We start from the raw sequence: 22,696 nt of genomic DNA on the forward strand, positions 1-22,696 counted from the left end.
TATCCTGTGGATGTCTGAATGACCGCTATGTAGAAGAATATCGCTAAGATATCGTAATTCAGATATCCTCAGGATGTCTTTGGATAATCAAATTTGATCCTCAGAATGTCCAATAAATGTCTTAAAATAACTTTTAGGACTTTCTAATTTTATGAATTTTTCCAAAATATTCACATAAATATTATTGCACCACATAATTTCAATAAACAAAACAATACTTTTGTAACATTTTAAAAAACATTTTTTGCCAAAAAAATTTTGGAAATTTTCTTTCGGAAATTCCCAAGCGGTCACCTGTGCAAGTTGTGACTGCATGTGCGTGTGTTATACGGGGTCCTTGTGGTATGCAAATACACATACACACACACCATAAAGAAAATTTGGAGTCCTTAAATACTGTGGAGAGTTATGGACGAACCACGGGGTCCTTATTCTTGTGGTATGCAAATACATACACGCACGCGCATACACGCACGCACGCACGCACAATAAGGAGGGTTTGAAATCTTTAAATACTGTGGAATTGACGATCTACGGGGTCCTTATCCTTGTGGTATGCAAATACACATACACGGATATGTTTTCAAACCAACAACATGTCTTGATAAAAATTGTAGTGATTTGCATTTATAATAGCGACATTGCAATTCATAATTTATTATTTATGTCGTAAAAATCAAATTTTCTACAGATTAGCACTTCCCGAAAAATCGTATCAAGTTCCGTAAAAGTGCATTTTGAAGGGAAAATTTCAAACTTTCACATGCTTTTTACTGCATTGAGTTACATTAACTGCTTCACTCCACATAACTCTAGAAACTTCAAATTTTACTTTTCAATTTTGCAAATTTTTTTTATGTCGGCCATACTAAATTAATCATGCCACTTAATCGGCTTAAAAGTTCAAAGTACAGACTTCAAGCTTTAATTTCGTTTTTAAAACATCCCTGTATCATAAATATTTCCTGTTTTGTAAGCGTTTGAAGTTTGGTAAATTCTTCCTAAATTTTTAGTGTAGCGCTTTTTTTGCTGGGCAGTGTATATGACTTATTATTGACGCACCAATTACCGCATTGACTCGTTATTCCTTGTTTTCTTTACTTAATTTTTTAATATTGTCGAGTCCTCTCTTAATTTTGTTTTTGATCATTATAACAATTACGGCTTTTTGTTATTACTGGACTCAACCCATTCTTTCTATTGAACGATGAATAGATGACAAAATTCCATGTCGAAGTTTTTTTTTACTACATTAACGACTCATATAATGTTGCGCCATTGAGAATTATAATTTGTTTGATATGTTCGTGATAACAATTTGTGTTAAAATTATGGTTTATTAATATTAAATATTTATGCAAATGCTGATAAAGACTCCGTGAAATCAAAGCGTTCGCTTTAAATTTTAAGATATCGTTTGAATAAAAGGGTAGCATCTGAAATTGTTAATTGCGTGTAAATAGTCGTTAACTCTATTCTAATTACGTTTGTAAAAAAATTATAAGTACAAATGTACAAAAATTTCATATAATGTCTAAAAGCTATTCTCTAAAATAAATTTCAACCTTTGATTTAATATAACAATATTTGTCACAAATTTTTCACTAATATTTTGTACAATAGTCATAGATATCAATTGTTTTATCCCAAATAACCATGCGTGTCTAACGAGAGCCTTTGACAAGTATCTCACCGATTTTAATAAAATTTTATGGGTATGTAGTATTTACTCACACATTTACTGTAAATTGTTTATTGAGAAAATTAGGTATTCTCAAGAAAATGACAATTAAATATTTCCAGTATTTATAGTACCGTTACAGAAGAATGATTGTTGTCAGTAACGTAGTGTGAGGCATTAAGACGTCGACTGGTACGTTTGAGGTCTCATGTTCGATTCCCGTAGATGAGATTTTTTCTCATTTAAATCTTGTCTTTTTAAATTGTTATATATAATTTTTAACCGTTTTTAATTATTTAACATAAAACCTTTTTTTTTAATCATGAAATTTAAAAATGCTCTTTTATTATTAAATACATTAAAATTTCTTATGAACAGAAAAAATATATTTTCAATAAAAATTTACAATGACTGTTTTAAGAACGTCGAAATAAATGACGTTAATTTGTTTACGAGGTTTGTTTTCCAAATTCTCTTAATCAAATGAAATGTAAAGATTGTGCACATAAAATGTCAATAATTTTATGTGCATAGAACAATGAGCCATTGTGTTTTAATTGTTTTTACAGTAAGTATCACCCTGAAAGCTGTAAACTATTTATAAAACAGTCAATATAAATTTTTATTGCAAATATATTTTTTGTTTTTACTTTTAAGTCTTTTATTCTTGTGTTTTATATTTTTTGTGTTCATAAAAAATTTTAATTTAATTAACAATATAAAAGCATTTTTAAATTCCTTGATTAAAAAAAATAACACGTTTTATATTATATAATTAAAAACGATTTAAAAATTATGTATAATAACTTAAAAATATAAAATTTAAATAAAAAAAGTCTCCGCGAGGGTCGAACCTGAATCCCAAGTGTGCCAGTCGACTTCTTATCGGACGCTGCGCCGCTGACTTGACAATCGTTCTTCTATAATGGTACGATAGATGCTAGAAATATTTAATCACTCTCTCGAGAATGCCTAAATTTCGCAACAGACGGTTTTATTGTAATAAATGTGTGAGTAAATACTGCACTGATAAAGTTTTATTAAAATCGGTGATATACTGATAGAGAACTCCCCTTGTAAGCAAGAGTGCAATCTATAATTGCTTATAATGCTGGCAACTTACCTTATATTATATTTATTTTTAAGGGTTTAAAATATACCGACATTGAAACAACACGTAGGCAATAACATATACAGGATGTCTCAGAAATGGGGTATGAGTTGTATTCGGGATGTGGAAGTGATTAAGAAGAACAAAAAAATCTTGTATTATTTCGGAATATTATAATTATGCCGCGATAGATCGTGTAACAAACTTGGGAGACGTGTTGTTATTACACATTGATTCAGACGTTTTTTTAAGTCAATAATTATAGTGACTAATCCAAAATGATACAAGACTCAATAATTTAACAGATAGTTTCATAAAAATTACTTTAAATTGTCGATAATATAATAATATTGTGCGACTCTATAAATTATTATAGCAATATAATGGCAACAGCACAAATAATGATAACGATTTCAAAGTTGCCAGTATGTATCAATATGCTAAAATAAATGCGGACTTTGTTACAATTTTGATGTAGCAACGCATGATGTAATTACCAGCAATAAGATAGACTCGTTACTAATTAGAACATAATAATTCGATTCAGGTATATACTATACAGTCACACATCAAATTGCTTTACACTGCCAATATTCTTCTCGTAAACACACTCTCCCGAAATCCATGTCGATAATAATTCAAGTTTCTCATCGAGTAATATGAAATCGGCGTCGGCTCCAAAATTTAAAACGCCTTTGTAAGAATCAATTCCTAGGGTTTTCGCAGGATGTAAAGTCGCCGCTTCTAAAGCCTCAACTACTGTGCAACCTGATTGAGCAATTACATCGCTAAGTATTAAACATTGAATAAAAATGCAAAATGTTAAATTTGATACAAGTATTAGGATGATCGGAAACTAATGTCGTTTTTACAAATAATGTAAATAATATACAGTTCTATGTAAAATCACACAAGAAATATTATTTCAGCGCCAAAATCTTGCTACCGTATATAGGCCTATCTCATCTTTAGTTATATTATATACATAAAATCAAAGTAAACGTTCAAGTATTATTAATCTAGGTTCAATCATTAATTATTAAATATGTAACTCTGTTAATATAATTTATTAAAAGTAATAACGCGCAGTTCGAATGCATTTAGGAAACATTACATAAAAATTACACATTAAATATTATTTTAACACTAAGATCTTGCTATGACCGTCTTGGCCCATCTATGTAATTTGTTGTATACAATGGATGCATTCAGCAGACATAACAGTTAAATGAATATTTGCTGTTATTGATCTGTTCTTCTAAATTCTAGATCTAAAGATCTGATTGGATGATCCAGAAGAATATTTCAACATGTTAAGTCTGCTGACCGCGCCCACTATCACGGTCTTGAATCTATATCATATTATATCATAAACACATCGGCCTTTTTTAAATACAAGTACTTGTAAAAAATATTAGCAAGTGTCGTGGTGGTCAAACAGGCCACTCTTTTTAAATAATTGGGGGATCTAGGTTCAAATCCTGATCAAGAGAACATTTTTTGCAACAAATTTTTTACTTTCTTCGGAGTGGAAAGATTTTAAAGATGTTAGTTAGCATCAGTATTCTTGAAGTTAAGTTTCAATTTAATTGTGTAATAATACTGTTTTAGTTCATTTTCAAAAGTTGTGTTTGAAATTGTAAGTAACAGCGCGTAGTTCGAATGAATTGGAAACTGTATGTAAAAATCAGATATGAAATATTATATCAATACTAAGATGACTATTTGGCCCATCTACTATTTAATTTGTTAAATATAATTCATTAGTTCGTGTACAACCGCCATAATTTTCTATGCTTGCCCATTCATTTATTAATTTTTTAATACCTTTCTCCAAGAGACCTTTCTAACTGACTTTTATTAACAAAATATGAATAAAATTACTTGTTCTTGCAAAACTCCCTCCTCACCCCAAAAAAGTATTCCAATAACCAAAAAAGATACCCTAACCAAATAACGAATCGATACGATGAATATGGTAACTTTGCATTATAACAATGCATCTCGTAACTCAATACATTGTTCCTGGCAAACAAACTAGAGGTCGCTGTTCGGCTTTAAATCACAGAAGGTATATTGTGCCTACTTAATCGTTTTCATCCAGTCAACACCACTAACGACCGAAGATGGTTGAGACCGATCCGTGTGCTACCCAAGTACACGCGCACGCGCAGCACCAACTAGTTACGGAAAAGATTCCCCGCGCGAGCCTGTACTAGCGGCCCGCCGCAGAGATTAAGCAAGCCAAGATAAATCTCGAGATGAACCGAAAAAATGTGCTGGCGGATATATAAGAAGCTCGACTCGCACATTTAGCATCCAGTTCCTGATCCTGACTTTGACCATTAACTCCAATCCTCTCCCAGAGAGAAATAATAGGTTGAATCAACGTTAATTTGACGTCGGTGGCGCCTAAAACGTTTCCAAGTCGAGACATCGACGTCAATCAGACATCAACAACATTTACAATCTTTGATTAGTTAAATAATACCGATAAAAAAATTTAAGTTTAATAGAATTTAAAAATTGAATAAAAAAATAAATTAATTAAAAATTGCATTAAAAGAGATTAAATTAAGTTAAGTTAAAAGTTAATTTTTAAAAGTATTATTTGTATTGTTTTAAATAAGGATGTAATATTTTTAAATTAGATTTTTAAAATTATTCTAAATAACAAAACAATAAGAAAACAGTTACTAAACAAGAAGGTCTCTTCGGTCGTGTGTCGGTCGAATATCTTTCTAATAAGAAAACATATATAAACATATTTTATATATAATTATATATATTTTTTACATAAAAATTTTTTACCGGTAATGCATAATATAAAAATTTTCAAAAATTTTAAATCAGTTGCATTAAAAATCCTAAATACTCACAGCAACTACATTTAAGAATACTGACATTAGTAGCAAGAAATAATACGTTGAGATGCTAAAAATTCTTGCATGCTATTTTTAAATGAAAAACTATTTGGATAAAATAACATTGTAAATCATTTTAACTAATTTGTAAAATTGTTCAAAAACTATTTTTTTTCTTGACAGTTGTTTATTAACTGCAAAAAAAGAATAACTTTCGGACAATTTTATAAATTTGTTAATGTGATTTATAGTGTTGTCATCAAAATATTTCTTTATTTAAAAATGGCACATAAGAATTGTCAGCGTCTCACATCATATTAAAATTCGATTTAATCATAATTTGAAATCCTGTAATTTCGGATTGAAATGATAGATAGCTCATACTTCAGTGAAACTTTTAGAAGCTGCTTAATGGAACTTCGAGACAAATACTCGCTTTCGTTCTTTTTATACGTAACGTGTATGTGAAATACTGTTCAACATAAAATTTTATATATTTACATTACACATGTAAATAACAAATTGTATTGTTATTTAATCTTGTACATGAATTAAATGTTTAATTCAAATTTAATCTTTTTTTAATCTTTTTTAACAAAAAGGATACAAGAAATACTGTTTTTGTAAATTAAACATTCATTACGTTTACATTAATGTATTCTGTTTTAATAAATCTATCTGGATTTCGATTTTAGTTTTAATCGATCTTAATACCGTATTTTTGGTTCAGAAATCCCGATTGATCCAAATTCTTTTTTTCTAAATCGGTTTTAATCGCACATTTTCGGCATATTTTTTAATCAAATGTTTTAACTTTTGGCATGATTTTTTCCATCCTTCCAGTCCATTAAAGGATTTCTGGGAAATGATAATGGAATCGATGTCCAATTGACATCAATTTGACGTCGAAATCATTTCGATATGATTCGATATAGGTTATTTCTCGTTGAGTTATAGTAGCAAAAGTCTGTTACATAACAAAAGTATGTTAATATCATTTATTAAATGTTTTACACACATTGATATTAACATCGAAATGGCATCAAAATTTGAACATTTTAACATCGATGTCAACGTAAAATTTGATCTCATTTCTCCCTGGGCTCCAGTTAAGCAACACAGCAGCAAAGGTTCTTGGCCGCTGGTTAAGGTATTCTGTAACAAACTTTCCGCTCTCCCCTCGGATTGTCCACCGTTCCGTGACGTCCGGCCAAACATCCGCCAGACAGCCAAACAACCCAATGCACGGCGCCAATAAATATTTCTAACAAGCAGCGTAGCGCACGAACACGCATCCGCGCGTCGGGAGTATCTCCGCGCGCACGCGCCAAAGAAGCGAGCAAAGTGGTGGTCGCTGCCGATCTCGAGCAGCGGGGACTCCCTCTCCGATAGCGAACCTGTCCCCCCGCGCCGCCTCTCCTCACGAGCTATATAAGCGCCGCCGCTTCGACAATCGAGGCTTCTTCTTATCCAAACCGTCCGTCCGCTAAGAAGTAGTACTCTTTTCCGCTCCAATTTGATATCAAGTACACTTGGTTTCTGCAAGAGATATCGGCGACGAGCATCCTAACCGCCTCCGTTTCTACGGGCTCAAGCGCCTTGAGCTCAAGCGACAAATCTCGGTGGACCGGAGAAATCACGATTCAATCTCCTCTCCGTTGGCACCGACTCACGATCTGGGGTGCGGAGTTTCGCGCCTCCACCAAGAGATCTTAGCGTGAGTCGTTGCTACCGCTGCAACACCAACGCGGTATTAACTGCCACGTGTCGCGATCGTGTCATACCGTACAGCTGTGCCGCGCGCGAGTTGTATTGTCACCGGGCTCGCGCGCCCGTGGCCGTGGCCGCGGCCTTCGGCAAGGCCGAGCTGACTTGTAAACAGGGATTCCAAGTTCGGAGAAATTTGTCGCGGAATCACCTGCGTTTATATAGTCCTCGATTATTTGCCGTCGTTCGTCCGTCCGCGCGTAGTTATCTCTCCCGTCCATCCGAGCGTTATTTTTCCGTTTCGTCCGTCCGCGCGTAGAGATAAATTCAACGTCACGTCCGTCCAAGCGTCATCTTCATTTGTCCGTCCGCGCGCCGCGTCCGCGAGTACTTTATTGTATCTTCTCTTCTGTGTACAATAAACTGAGTTCTTTTGTCATCGTCAGAAACCAGTCTAGTTCTCTCGGCGACATACCCGCGTCCTCGTCCACCGAATCAACACCGCCCGTGCGCAAAGTTAGGTCGTTACAGCCTGTAGACGATGAATTTCTTGGTGCGGTAATGCTACAGGGACTCACTGAGGAATATCAATCAATGTGTATGGCTCTTGAACATTCTTCCACAGCAATTACAAGTGATTTGATTAAGACAAAATTGCTACAAGATACCAAATAGAAACAAGAAGTAAATCAAATTGCTATGTACTCCAACTCAAAGCAAAAAATAGCCAAAGATAAAGCTAAATCACAGAAACCATAGTGTTTTAATTGTTGCACTGTCGGACCTCACACAAGAGACTACTTAAAACCAAAACGTATCCAAGAGATCAGAGAAAAAACCCTTGGACAAAACTTTCGACAAAAAGCTCAAGAAAAAAAAATAGTAAAAAAGGACTATTTTCAGTTCTCAGCATTCATCATAACAATAATCAGCGCAGCTGGTATATTGACTCCTGTTGTTCAAAAACTATGAGCTAAATTAAAAAGCAAATGTCAAACTATTCGGAATAGATTGATGCAGGTAACTATTGCAAACAATGAAAAACTCTACAGCAATGGCACTGGCACGTACCTACAAAAATAAATAGTCAATTTGATAATTGTGATTAGTCATAATGTAATGCATGTTCCTAATTTATCCGTTAATTTGTTGACAGTCAGCAAAACAGTGAAAAAAGATTATGTAATTACCATTGATTCTAATAGATGTAAAATTTATGATGATGAGGATTGCGTAATTCAAGGTAAAGTACAAATGATAAGTTCCAAAGTAGGAAAAATATATAAATTAGACATTGTCGATGATATCACTAATATTAATATGTCTAGTAAATTTGAGACTGCAAATGTCAGCATAGCAAAAGCATCAGAACAACTCTGGCATAGAAGACTACCCACACAACACGTGGACGTCCTTCGGACATCCGATTTATGTCCTGAAATATCCTATTTATGTCTCTGTATTTCGGACGTCCGTAGGATGTCCAAAAGACGTACTCTAGATGCTCCGTTATATATGACTGCGATCGATATAGACTCAATAATTAGAATAATACATAAATACAGTAATAAATTAATCATAATTGCATTCGGGGACATATCCGGAAATTATGTCGATCTAATTTCTGCATATATCTCTTTTATGTCCAAAAGACGTCCGTTGTATATCCAGAGGACATTCTCTATACCCCAATCAGCATACAATATTTTTAAAATATTTTTAAACATTTAGAAAACACTTTTAAAAACACTTATAAAAACGTTAAAATTAATGGGATAAGTGTTTTACTTTTAATTTATAAAATGTTTATTTTAACGTTAAAAAGAATGTTTTCTTAAATATTATAAAAACGTTTTTTAAACATTAAAAAAAAATGTTCGTTAAACGTTAAAGAAATGTTTTTTAACGCAGCATAAATTAGCAAAACAATATTAAAAAAAAACATTTTTTAAGTTTTTGCAATAAAAAAATTTTTTAAAACGTTAAAATTAATGGAATGCCTCTTTTTACATTAAAAAATTTTTTGTTTTAATATTGAGATTTTTCCTCAAAAATGTTTTTTGGAAATTTCCACGCGATTACCCATCCAAGTCATAACCGCCGTAAACAATGCTTGACCTCTAAAGCTGCTGCGAACTGATCCCTCATAATGATCTGTAAACACTTTGTGCTAATACGAGGTGTGTTCAAAAAGTATCGCGAATTTTGTGTTTTTTCAAAAATTATTTATTTATTCATGAATATCTATTTTGTCCCCTTCAAAGTAATCCCCATGAGATATTACACACTTGTGCCAACGGTTTCCAATCTTCGAAGCACTTCAAAAAATCATTTTTTTTTTATCTTGTTCAGCTCCTCCTTCGATGCCGTCTTTATCTCGTCAAGCGTAGCGTAACGTCGTCCTTTCATGGGCCTCTTCAGTTTAGGGAACAAGAAAAAGTCACAGGGGGCCAGATCTGGGGAATACGGTGGCTGCGGCATCATTAGTGTGTTGTTTTTGGCCAAAAAGTCGCGCACAAGCAACGATGTGTGAGCAGGGGCGTTATCGTGGTGCAAAAGCCAATTTTTGTTCTTCCACAAATCCGGGCGTTTCTGGCGGATTGCTTCGCGCAAATTGCGCATAACTTGCAGGTAATATTCCTTATTGACCGTTCTACCCTGTGGCAAGAACTCATGATGCACCACGCCCCTGCAATCGAAGAAACCTGTCAGCAAAACTTTCACATTCGACCGAACTTGGCGCGCTTTTTTCGGTCTTGGTTCGTGCGGCAGCTTCCATTGAGATGATTGAGCTTTGGTTTCCACGTCATAACCATAAACCCACGATTCGTCACCAGTTATGACCCTCTGGAGCAAATTTGGGTCGTCGCGGACAGAGTCCAACATCTCATTAGCAATGTTCATGCGATGCTGTTTTTGGTCGCAATTGAGCAATTTTGGTACGAATTTCGCGGCGACCCGTCTCATGCCCAAATCATTGATAAAAATCGAATGGCACGAGCCAATCGATATGTTTAGGTCCTCAGCAACTTCTCTAACGGTGATTCGACGATTGGCCAATACCATTTTCTCCACTTCATTAATTTTTTCGTCTGTTGTTGAAGTGCTCGGGCGTCCGGCACGCTCTTCGTCGTTCACATCTTCTCGGCCTTCTGAGAACATTTTGTACCACCGATAAACGTTGCTTCGGTCCAAGGTAGCTTCTCCGTATGCCACAGTCAACATTCGGAATGCATCCGCGCACTTAATTTCGTTTTTCACACAAAATTTGATACAGGTTCTTTGATCCATTTTTTTGAATAGGTAAAAATCGAAGACGATCCAAAACACGTGCAAGCAAAGCAGCTGTCAACAATTAAGTGAACATTCAAAATGGCCGAGCTTGTCGGCATAAGTGAGAGACATGAGTACCAACATAACGCCACAAAAAGATCGAAATTCGAATATACGTAACCCGCGAAAATTCAAAATTCGCGATACTTTTTGAACACACCTCGTACATGTACATCACTGATAGGTCAGAATAATATATGTTATTGAAAAAACAAAATATATATAATCAAAGCATATTATTTATAAAAATATATATAATTAATTTGATTTTTTACTGATTTTCATATATGTTATTAAAACATTTTTAAACGAATTTTAAAATCAATAATAATTGAAAAATAAATAGCTTAGATATTAAATAAATAACAAATAAACATAATTTTATAGAAATAAAAAATAAATAAAAAAATTAATATTAAATAAACCTTAAATAAATATTAAATAAACATTTAAAAAATGCTTACTAAAATTATTTTTTCAATTAAATAATTCATAAAAAATAAATACTTAAACACTATTAAATAAACGTTTAAAAAACGTTTATTTAAAAAAAATTAAATAAATATAAAATAAATATTAAATTAATATTCAATAAGTGTTAAATTAATGTTTTCAAAATTGTTGTTTCAAATAAAAAATTAATGTAAAATAAATATTAAAATAATGTTGAATAAATGTTAAATTAATCCCAAATCATTATTTTAAATGAGTAATTAATGAAATATAAATTTTAAATAAACGTTAAATAAATATTAAATTAATATTTTCTCTAAATTATTATTTTAAATATTTAAATAATTTTAAATAAATATTTAATAAATGCTTAATAAATATGGTTGTTATAATAAATTGTACAATAAATAATTAATATTAAATAAATAATTAAAAAACATTTAAAAAATATTGTGTGCTGAGTGGGGTCCCTACAAAGTAAATTAAATTTTGAAATGTATTTAAATATTTACACTTTAAATAAATTATATACATATAAAAGTTGTATAAATAAGATTATATTTTTATTTAATAACACATTTTACAATTATATTTACTCTATTTCTTATTAAAAATTATTTTTTACAACTTTGAAAGAATCTTATTCTTTGTATAAGTACTTTAAATATTCAAGATGATTTTTATACAAAGTTTTGTTGTCTGCTAAGTTATTCTGTAAATAAATAAATTTTGTTTATTTACAGAACTGATTCCTCATAGCAAAAAATGTCATTGTGATATTGCATAGACGTTGTGTGACAAGTATTTAGTCATAATGATATCACAGTGATGTTACAGTAACATGCAAATGTCCGCACAATTTACCTGTAACTTTGTGAACCTATTGTGGTATTTTTTACTATATTTTTTGTAATAGGGAATTTATGCGTCGCAATGAAACTTTACATAAATTATCTTTAATATTTAAAGTACATAAATAAAAAAATTAAGATTCTTTTTCATTATTTCTTAATTATGTCCTAATTGTGCCCATGTTATGTCCAGTGTGGACATTTTAAGTACGTCCTTTAGATGTCCCTAGGGTGGAACATGGGACATTCCTAGTACATCCATCAATGTACACAGGATGTCTTCCAGATTCGTATCGGACATCTAATTTGCGTCCTTCTTACATCCATGTGTTGTGTAGGTAGACCATTTGAATTATGCAAGTTTATATCAACTCAAGAAAGGTATTGCTATAGGAATGAGGTTTACTAAAGTATCTACAGCTCAGCAATCATAATGCATACAGTGTCTTAAGGGCAAACATTTAAGGCAGCCATTCATAAGAAGCGAAGATAAAGAATTAGCCAAAAACAGATTGGACTTAATTCATATCGACTTGTGCGGGCCCATGTCTATTGAATCATGGAGCGCTATATGTTAACGTTCATTGACGACAATTCAAGGAAAGTATTCGTGTACTTCCTCAAAAATAAGAGCTAAGTTAAGATGATTATTCAGAAATTCATAGTTATGGTAGAGACGGAATGTGATACCAAAGTAAAAATAATTCGATCTGACAATGGGACTAAATATTGTAACAATACACTAACAAATTTTCTTAAAGAAAAAGGTATCAAACACAAATTAACAGTACCATACAGCCCTCAGCAAAATGGTCTACCTGAACAATATAATCGAACCATTATGGACAACGTTAGGTTCATGTTACAAGATTCAACCAGCGATCCAAGGATGTGGGCAAAAGCACCAAATACGGCTGTTTACCTGATTAATCGTTCCCCTACCAAGAAGCTTTCTGGCACAGTACCATAACAAGTTTGGACGAATAAACGTGTCGATTTAAAGCAATTAGGAATATTTGGATGCGAGGCCTACGCTCATGTACCGGATGAAAAAAGATTAAAGCTAGATCCTAAGAATAAAAGATGTATCTTCGTGGGATACTGCCAGAACTGTGAAACCTACAGACTGTTCGATCCTGTGACTCACAACATCATAAAATCAAGAGATGTTGTATTCCTCGAAAATAACCAGGAGAACATTCATCAGAAGACGATAAACCTAGAGATCAACTACAACAGATTTTACTTTTTTCAGAAGAAAAAGATGGTGCGGAGTCAGATGCAGGGAGTGACGTCTATCATTTTCAGGATGAAGAGAAAAATATATTTCATTCTCTGAAGGAAGATGAGGCTGAAGACGAGCAGAACGCAGATATCCTTTACGAGAACATAAGCCCAAAATCTACTCAGATTACGTAATGTATTTCATTATTTGTGAAACCTTTGAACCACTAACCGTAAATGAAGCTCTCTCAAGCAATGATAATTTAGCGTAGAAAAAGGCAATGTAAGCAGAGATTAACTCCTTTAAAAAAAATAATGGATGGAAACTTGTAGATAAACCTACCGGTGTAAATATTGTAAAAAATAAATGCGTTTTAAAAATTTTTAAGCGTAATGCCAATGGTGATGTTATACAATATAGAACTAGATTAGTGGCCAAACAATTCACCCAAAAATACGGGATTGATTTTACAGAAACTTTTTTCCCTGTAGTTAAACATAGTTCATAGTAGAATGTTTTGATTGCTCTTGCTGCTCAGTTAAACTTAGAAATAGATTATTTAGATGTTCAAACGCCTTTCTTACACGGCAATTTAGAAGATAAAGTTTACATGACTCAATCTAAAGGAACAAAAATTGTAGGGTTTAAAAAGATCTATTTACTGCTCCTATCAGTTTGACCTTGAGTGGTATTGCCACTGTTAAGTCAAAGTCAAATCAATTTTTTTTATGGAATACCCTTTTTTGTATTCTAAAATTTAATAGTTGCTGTCAGAAACTTTTCCAAACACTACAATGAAATTATTTTTCATTACGTACTTTCCAAGTTATGAAGCCTGAAAGATACATTCTACAACTTTGAAGCTTCATAACTCACAAAGGGAGTTTTCGAGATGTATATCACCAATTTTAATAAAATTTTATGGATGGGTAGTATTCACTCACACCTTTACAGTAGTAAAGCCGTTCGTTGCGAAACTTAGGCAATTTCGAAAAAATGACGATTAAATATTTCCAGCATCTATTAGTAGCGTTATAGAAGAACGATTGTCAATTAAGCGACGTAGAGTAAGGCGTTAATTATTGTAAATCTTTATTGCAAATTTCTATTGTATTTTTTTGTGTTCATGAACAATTTCAATTTAATTAATAATAAAGAATATTTTTATATTCTTTGATTTTTTAAATAACATTTTATATTAAATAATTAAAAAGAGTTCAAAAATTATATATAACAATTTAAAAATATAAGATTTTAAAAAAAAGTTAGCCGCTGGGATCAAACTTGTGACCCCAAACATATTAGTCGACGTCCTAACGCCCTACTCTACGTCACTTAATCGACAATCGTTCTTTTGTAACTAATACATGCTGAAATATTTAATCGTTATTTTCTCGAGAATGCCTAAGTTTTGCAATGAACGACTTTACTACGGTAAAGGTGTGAGTAAATACTACACACCCATAACATTTTATTAAAATCGGTGATATACATCTCAAGAACTCCCCTTGTTAGAAAGTAGGAGAGTATAGGACCCATTTTATAGTGTATGAGCAGGCAGATAAATGGCATCTCATAAGCGGAGAAGTCGGTCTAGTCTAGTTATAGTACGGGTTAAAAGCACGTAATAAAAATTCAGAATAAATAGTGTTATAATGGTACAATTTGGTTATAATGGTACAATGGTTCTTTAAATTGATTGAACATAACAAATTGGCAAAGAAGATAAAACATCGACAATTCTGCAGTATCATGTGCACGGTGGTGATCCAGGCACGCCGGTAGGTATTTCGGGATTCGCTTTTGTCCAAAGAGTTAAAACTCACGGGACAGCAGCAGCTCAGACGGGTTGCCAATTAAGAAACACCTTTCTTGTGGCAATATATAATAGATTTATTCTTAATGCTTTTTCTTGTACAGATCTTATATTTAGGTGCCCCGTTATATTGGGCTGCAGTGCGCGTTATCTTCTCTTTTATCGCATCACGACTTGACGTATAAGTTACGCACGGCCGTGATGTTACTCTGACGGTTGTTCAAGTTATTCTCCGCCGTTTCCCGATTCGGAGGCCCTTTTTATCCTCCAATATTGCTGATGCTAAATTGCAGATCGGCTACACGCTAAATCGGCGGCGGTACAATATCCGGCAAAAGACTATCTTGTCTTCCGTTGTTGTCGTGTTTTCTGCACGTTTTTCGAGAAAAAGTTTCAAAAGACGATCCGCGCGTTCCTTTTGCGATTCCGAAACGCAAATATTCGCTTAAAATTAATATGCATAGCAACAAAATCGCTTTTTGTTGCTATGCACTGGTGTTAGCTTAAGCTACAACAATCACCCCCTCGATGGTGACCCACCTTGTCGTGGTGAAGGGGCTCCCTCTTCCTCAAATCGCCCTTGGACGAGAAGAGATGGAGAGTCTAAGAGGTCACCGGGAAGGCATTCGCCTTCCCTAGAAGGCGAGTGCGATGCCTAAAGCGCCTTCTGGCGCAGCGGGCACACGAGGCGGAGGTGCCGGTGTCTGGGGACGGTGTCGTTTTCACGACTCGCGTCCTGGCATGAGAAGAGCCGGCTCCTCAAAAGAGTAGGGCAGGCCGACGGAATCTCGGTGACACCAAACCCGTCGGACTGGGCCGTCTCTCAGCCGCCCGGACTTATTCCGGGGCAAGGTCGGAGCGGCATGGGTTGTCCTGGTGCGTGCACCGTGGGAAACACTCCCCGATGTATCGGACCGGGACTGCCCTCGGGCCGCTCAAACATTTCCGTGGCAGGGCCAAGGACGTGCTTGTGGAATGGCAAGGCGTTTCTGCGAAGAATCTTGTTCCGGAACGGAGCTCTTCGCCGTTTCCGAGCAGAACGGACGGGCCGCTAGGACCCCGGTTTACCGAACCCAGCTAGACCATCTCCGGGCCGCCCGGAATTATTCCGGGGCCGGGTTGGAACGGTGGAGGACGGTCCAGCTCGTGCCTCGTAGGAAACTCTTCTCGAGGTTGCGGGTTGGACTGGTCCCGGGGCCACTCGGAAGTATTCCGAGGTAGGATCCGGGGCCTTGCATGGGCTTTCGAGGGTCCCCTACCTCTGACCTTGATGACTCCTTCGTATTGGTGAGTAAGGAGCTAGAGGTCAATGCACTGGATGTAACATTCCCGGTGCCCGTGCCATATGCCGACCCCCCCGGGAGTACCCGGGGCACACTCTCCTTGGAGGGTGTGGAAGATACGCCGGCCGGCGGAGCCGTCACAAAGAGTGGGATCTTTTCATACATGAGTACACATAAATCACACCAAGATGGAGGGAAAAACGATGCGTCCTTAGGCGCTCGCTCAGGAGGTGGCTCAGGGGGGATAAAGACTTCATCCCCCTCAAACTTGAGCAGGGGAGACATCTCGCCCGTTGAGGGAAGAGACGCCTCCGCCTATGAAAGGGGACTGGCGGGCTGGAGCTATTCAGCTCGACCGACTCAAATGATGCTGGGAATGCGAGGCCGGTGCCCTCAGCTAATATGCGGGAGTTCCCCCTCTTAAAAGGAGGACGAGTGAGAGTCACCACCAATAAGGTGCCGATCATCGTTCTTCTAAGATGTGACGTGGTAAAGAGGGCTGACCCCGGCTCTAACAAGCCAGGCCCGGCCTTTACCAAGAGGAGGCCTACGGCTCGGAGTTGCATGGAGCTCACGTATGTGACTCCGAGCACCTCCAGGGCCACCTCCAGGACCGCCTCCCCGGCCTCTGTTCACTCGTCCTCGGACGGAGAGGGACTGGCAGGGGGTGCGAGCAAAAGGCCGGAGTACTCACGGCGGCACAAAAAATTCGTCTTTTCGTTTTTGTCCGAGGAGAAGCCGCCCCGTAAGTCGAGGGAGACCAGCAATTGACCCCACACATAAGGGGCAATACACTGCGCAGGCGAGGGCTTTGTTATGGTCGAGTATGGAACCATCGATGTCCTGGGCTGCTACTTCTCCCCTAGCCTAAATAGGGGGGAGTACGAGGCGGCACTGGATGGCATGGAGAGCGACATTCTGAGTCGCTCTCCTAGGCCAGTCGTTGTGAGGGAAAATTTCAATGCCCACGCTGAGGCATGGGGCTCCCCTCGCACTGACACCAGGGGCCGCCTAGCCCAGGACTTCGCGGCGGGACTCAGCCTGGTCCTACTAAACAGGGGCCGGGTCAGCACCTTTGTGGGGGGACGGGGGAGTCCATCGTAGACATTACAAGGGCTTGAAAAGGGTACGAGGATGGAAGGTGGAGACCGGCTCCATGGGAGAAACGTCTGACCACAGACTGATATCCATGGAGCTGGTTTCCCCCCTCCGCAGAGGTGCGCGAGCAACGCCGCCGATTACACAGGGAGAAACGATGGGTCCTGAAAAAGCTCGACCCCAAAGCCCTCGAGGTCAGCCTCCTAGCCTCCACATGGGCGGAGGGTGAGGCTGACCTCGGAACCGAGGAGGAGGCGGAGCGTCTGTGCGACGCAATGTCGCGAGTTTGTGACGCCTCCATGCCCCGCAGCCGGCCGATGGCGCGTCGTGCCGCCTACTGATGGTCCACGGAGCTGGCGAAACTCAGACGAGCCACTGTGGCCGCCAGGCGGGCGAACACACGCGCCAGGCGACGGAGCGTGGAGGCCGTAACGGAAGAATCCATGGCGGTCCTCAGAGACTCTAAAAAAGCCATGAGGACCGCCATCGCGCGGGCAAAAGCCGCGGCTTGGGAGGACTTAGTCTCCGAACTGGACTCGTGGGGGAGGCCGTACAAAATAGTACGGAAGAGACTCCGCCCATGGGCGCCTCCAGTGACGGAGACGCTGGACCCCCAGTTCCTAAACAGGGTGGTTGACACCCTGTTCCCCACCAGGGGAAGGGATATACCGGAAAAAACCGGCCCTCCCCCGGACTGGCGGGAGGAGCTGAGGGTTTCCAACCATGAAATGGCCGCGGCTTTTGCCCGCATTAAGGGTCGAACAAGGGCGCCCGGGCCGGACGATATATACGCCAAAGTCTGGGCCCAGGCGACCCCCCCACTGTTGGGGAGGCACTTCGTGACTTGTTCACAAAGTGCCTCCAAGAAGGAACATTCCCCAGGAGATGGAAGAGGGCCAGGCTTGTCCTCCTTAAAAAGGAGGGCAAGACTGCGGAGAGTCCCTCCGCGTACAGGCCACTGTGCATGCTGGATGATGCGGGCAAGCTCTTTGAGCGCATCATAGCAAACCTCATCATCCGGCACCTGTCCCGGGAAGGTCCCAACTTGTCCCCCGGCCAATACGGCTTTCGAGAGGCAAGATCCACCATAGACGCAGTAGTAATGGTGCGATCCCTCTCGGCGGCCATCACGGGGGACGGGGAGGATATCTCTAGATATCGCCAACGCCTTCAACAGTATCCCCTGGGGCAGGGTAGTGGAGGCGCTCGAGGAATATCACCTCGTGCCTCTCTACCTTGTCTTCATTATAAGGGACTACTTCCGGGACAGGAAGCTGGAGTTCCGAGACAAAAACGGACTCCAGCAGCGGAGGGACATGTCGTGCGACGTTTCGCAAGGGTCAGTGCTTGGACCCCTGCTATGGAACGCCGCATACGACGCAGTGCTCCGTACGGCCCTCCCCCCTGGCTGCCACATGATCGGATACGCGGACGACACATTAGTGGTGGCCAGGGGGGGTCTCCTGGGGAAGAGCTGCCAAAATGGGTAAGTGGGCGGTGGCATGTACCGTTGGCGCTATCAAACGCCTGGTCCTGAGGGTGGTCCCCGAGAAAACGGAAGCCGTCTTTTTCCATGACGGCTCCGCCGAGGCCCCCCTCAGGCCTCCATCCTGGTGGACGATACTCGAGTCTAGGTGGGAGCAACCCTGAAATATCTGGGGTTGCTCCTGGTTGCTGGGACTTTGTCGAACATTTCGACAAATTGGCCCCGCGATTGGGCACAAGGATGGAAGCCCTCGCGAGGTTGATGCCTAATCTCCGAGGTCCGAGAGACGGTGCGAGACGTGCGTACGCGAATGCCTTCATGGCCGAGGCTCTATACGGAGCCCCGGTCTGGTTCAGTGAGGCACTGGCCAGCCAGCGTATACGTATCGCCCTACGTGCGATACAAAGGCGACTGGCCAGGAGGATCGCGCGCACGTTTCGCACCGCTCCCAACAAGGCGACTCTAGTCTTGGAGGGACTCCCCCCGGCGGAGTTGGCAGCCGACGCCCTGGCATGGTCCTATGCTAGGGCCAAGGCCATCCGCCTGGAGAGGGGAGTGGTAACCCCCAGGGTTGCCTCGCTGCTGTGGGGTGAGAGCGCGCCAGCGGGCCATAGATGCTTGGCGAGAGTATCTCATCAACGACCCGCCGGCAACCGGTATTCGGACCTTGGAGGCCGTCCTACCACACCTAGACGAGTGGGTAGACCGCCCATGGGGCGGTCTGTCCTATAAGATGGCGCAGGTGCTCATCGGACATGGCTGTTTCGGTGAGTACCTGTGTAGGATAAACAGGGAACCAACGGCACAATGCCACCATTGCGAGGAAGAAAGGGACTCCGCGCAGCACACGCTGAAATTCTATCCAGCGTGGGACGAGCTGCGTGGAGTCCTACGAGAAGAGATAGGGGAGAACTTCTTCTTGCGGGCCATTATTTGTCAGATGGTTCGTGGGAAGAGCGCCTGGAAAGCCGTCTCCTCCTTCTGCAAGCGAGTTATGCTGCAGAAGGAGGAGGCGGAACGGGAGAGAGAAAGAGGGTGGGAGGAACTCCGTTCCCCCCTCACATAACGGTAGAAGGGGGGGGGAGAACGCAGAGGAGGTGAAGAGAAGCCCCCCCCCTCGGTCGACCGGCCAGGAGATCGTCGTCGCCGCCGCCGCCGAGACGGTGGCAGATCAGCCATCAACGCGGCAACGGCACACCAACCAACGGGTCACCGTTGCCCCCTCCCTTCCGACCATATCGGAAGAGGAGGGGAGCGACGGCCCCACGCAGAACAGGCGGAACCCCCCACCGTTTCTGCCGAGGGCCTAGCATACGGGACCCAAAGCAGGACGGGGAGAGGGCGCCCGCAGAGGCTGTATCCCCGGAGATGCTAGGCGGAAGAGCCCACTCAGCTGGCCTCTGCCCCGCCCAGCACGAAGCCGGCGGGGCCAGTTGACATGAGGGGGGGAGGACACCCAGCACACCAGCTGGCCATCTTCTCCCCCCTCCCTGGCTTCACTGGGAAGGGGGGGGGAGAGTGGAGAGTAACCTCCCTCACTCTCCCCCCTTGGGAAGAAGGATAAAACCTGGGGCTCTCCGGCGAGGGCCGGATCCTGGGGTAATACCCCCAAACACTAACAGGGGAAGAGGCGGGGGGGAGGAACAGTGTCCCCCTCCCTCGACCTAGGGCAGACTAGGCCCTAAAACCCAGCCAGGTGCGCCCATGGTTAGGACGCACCTGGCGCGCCAAATCGGCTCAGGCCGACCGGGTCCGGGGGGGCTCCGAAAATATGCTGCACGCGTTCCCGGAGCCTCTCCAGTTATGGACCAGGGCAGGGCAGGACACCCGGAGAGGTTTTAGTAGGTAGGCTCTCGCCGGCACGTCGCCGGCGGGGGAGGGCCCCACATAATCACCAGGCCTCCCCAGAGGCCTGAGGTATGCGGTAACGCATTTCCTCTCCGTAAAAAAAGGGGAGGGGCAATACACTGCGGAGGTAATGGCCTTGCGTGCTAAAGCCAAGAAAACAAGGCAACTAAAAAGAAATCACAAGGCCATTTTGGACCCTGAGGTCTTGCCCACGTCCGCATTAGCCAAAAAGACCAGCATGCAAGCTATGGAGCTGGCTATCGAATATGATAGCCAGCACATAGCTGCACTGGCGGCGATTGCGACACATGGCTTGGCAAGTCTGTGGAGCAATCCGGCAAAATTCAGGATCCTATTAGGAGGGACCTGTGGAGAGCCTTCACTGAGCTCTCTGCAGGGCTCGCCTCCATAATAAGACGAAAAGAGGGCGAGCCGGCAATGACAGCCGGTGAGGACTGCTCCCTCGCCTTTGAGAAGGCCAAGATAAGCTGGCTAGAGAAAAAAAAAACTCAAGGGGGTGATGGAAAGGCTTAAGGCCAAAAACGCTCCCGTAGGGGTCTGGAGTCGTTTCGGGGCCTTCCGAGGCCGCGGAACGACTCTAGATACAGGAATTGGCGTTCCTGCGGTTTCCCGAGCTCGCTAAGGGTCTGCGGTCTCTCGTAGGCCACAGATCCAGGGATCTCAGCGACCCTGGCGCCCGAGCTGACACACTGTAATCCATCACGGGCTGAAATTACGTGCGGGATGGACCGGGGACCTTGGCTTCACCGCCCGGGTCGCGAGGAGTCAACATCTATAAAAAATCAAGGAGGCGGCGTCTGAGTGTCGTGTTTCGCGCCTCAGACGCCTTGGTGGTGCGTGAATTGTTCAGTGTACGGTGTTCGTCGCGGCAGGGGGTCGGGTCGCCTTCTCCTTGCAGAATCCTGGAGCGAGCTTCCGGTCGATGGTTAAATCCCGCGTGTTGACCCGCTGGTTGTCTCCGGCTAGCCCGGGTGCATCGGCGCCGGGCCTTCGGGCCTAGGATCAGCCCGTATACCGGTGCGACTGGTGCTTCCTCTCGGGGATGTTCCTCGTTAGCGCGGGGGCATCGTCGCGAGAGGTGCTAGCTCCTGCCGAGACCTCGAGTCGGGGGATCCCTCTGGGTGCCTGTTGGGATCGGGGGTCCCGTCTGCCCGACGCAATCCATTGTCTGGCGCGCGTCTATCGGGGGTCATCCCGGGTGTGCGCTTAACTGCGTGCATTTGGGTTTTCGTTCTATGTTCTTCCCTGGTCGGCGCGTGTGATGTGTGTGTCGTCTACTAGAGTCGCCTTGGGCCAGTGGTCCCCGGACACCGGCCCGTAGTATCCCTCGGGGCGAGGATGGGGTTCCCCTCGTAAAACAATACCCCATTTATGAACATTTATGGCTAATGATAGGGATATGTTACCGCGCAGGTGGGGTCGGATACCCCAGGGCCGGCAAGGGAGTCTAGTGTCCCGGGTGCCCCCTTGTCGTCATCTCTCAACGGGCGGCCGCGCGGAGTGACCACACGCTCCGCCGGCTATCGGGCTAGTGTGGTAACAGATGTTTGTATTCGTCCCCGCGCTAGGCGGATGGGCCAAAGGTCTTGTCCAGTTTACTGGAGAGACTCGAGGTCCGAAGCCTACCAGCACTTCCTGTGGCGTCGCCGGCTAGGCAGGGCGCTGACGCCTTATTGCGACTTCACGAGCTCCGACTCGTGGAGCCTCATTGAGGTCGAATCGGCGGAGGAGACTTCCTCCTCCTCAAGGGGAGGAGTGCCTCCCTTGACGGGAAGAGTGGAGTAGAGCCGTCCCCGGTGGACGAGGCCTGTGCCCTGACCGTGGAGGGGGACACGATCCTGCTGGCCGGCGACTGCCGCAAGGCAGTCTCCGACCGGCAGGATGACAACGCAACCGGGTCGTCAAGAACTCGATTTTTC

The 22,696-nt window shown here is 41.6% G+C and overlaps 1 protein-coding gene across 5 annotated transcripts in view; it reads right to left on the bottom strand.

The window, feature by feature from the left end:
- Positions 1–22,696, bottom strand: part of LOC105207896 (N-acetylglucosamine-6-phosphate deacetylase) — a 150,470-nt gene that overhangs the window by 16,309 nt on the left and 111,465 nt on the right. For 3 of the 5 annotated variants that reach the window (XM_039457288.1, XM_039457287.1, XM_039457289.1), the window contains one exon: positions 2,946–3,560. The exons of 1 other annotated variant lie outside the window; for it this stretch is intronic. In XM_039457288.1, coding sequence (XP_039313222.1) covers positions 3,355–3,560 — 206 coding nt within the window. In that variant the 3' untranslated portion in view covers positions 2,946–3,354. Of the gene's footprint in view, positions 1–2,945; positions 3,581–22,696 lie in introns of those variants that run through there. One more of the 5 variants, XM_039457291.1, reaches the window with a different exon arrangement.

Source organism: Solenopsis invicta, chromosome 14 (genome assembly GCF_016802725.1).
Source record: "Solenopsis invicta isolate M01_SB chromosome 14, UNIL_Sinv_3.0, whole genome shotgun sequence".
NCBI classification, from domain to species: domain Eukaryota; kingdom Metazoa; phylum Arthropoda; class Insecta; order Hymenoptera; family Formicidae; genus Solenopsis; species Solenopsis invicta.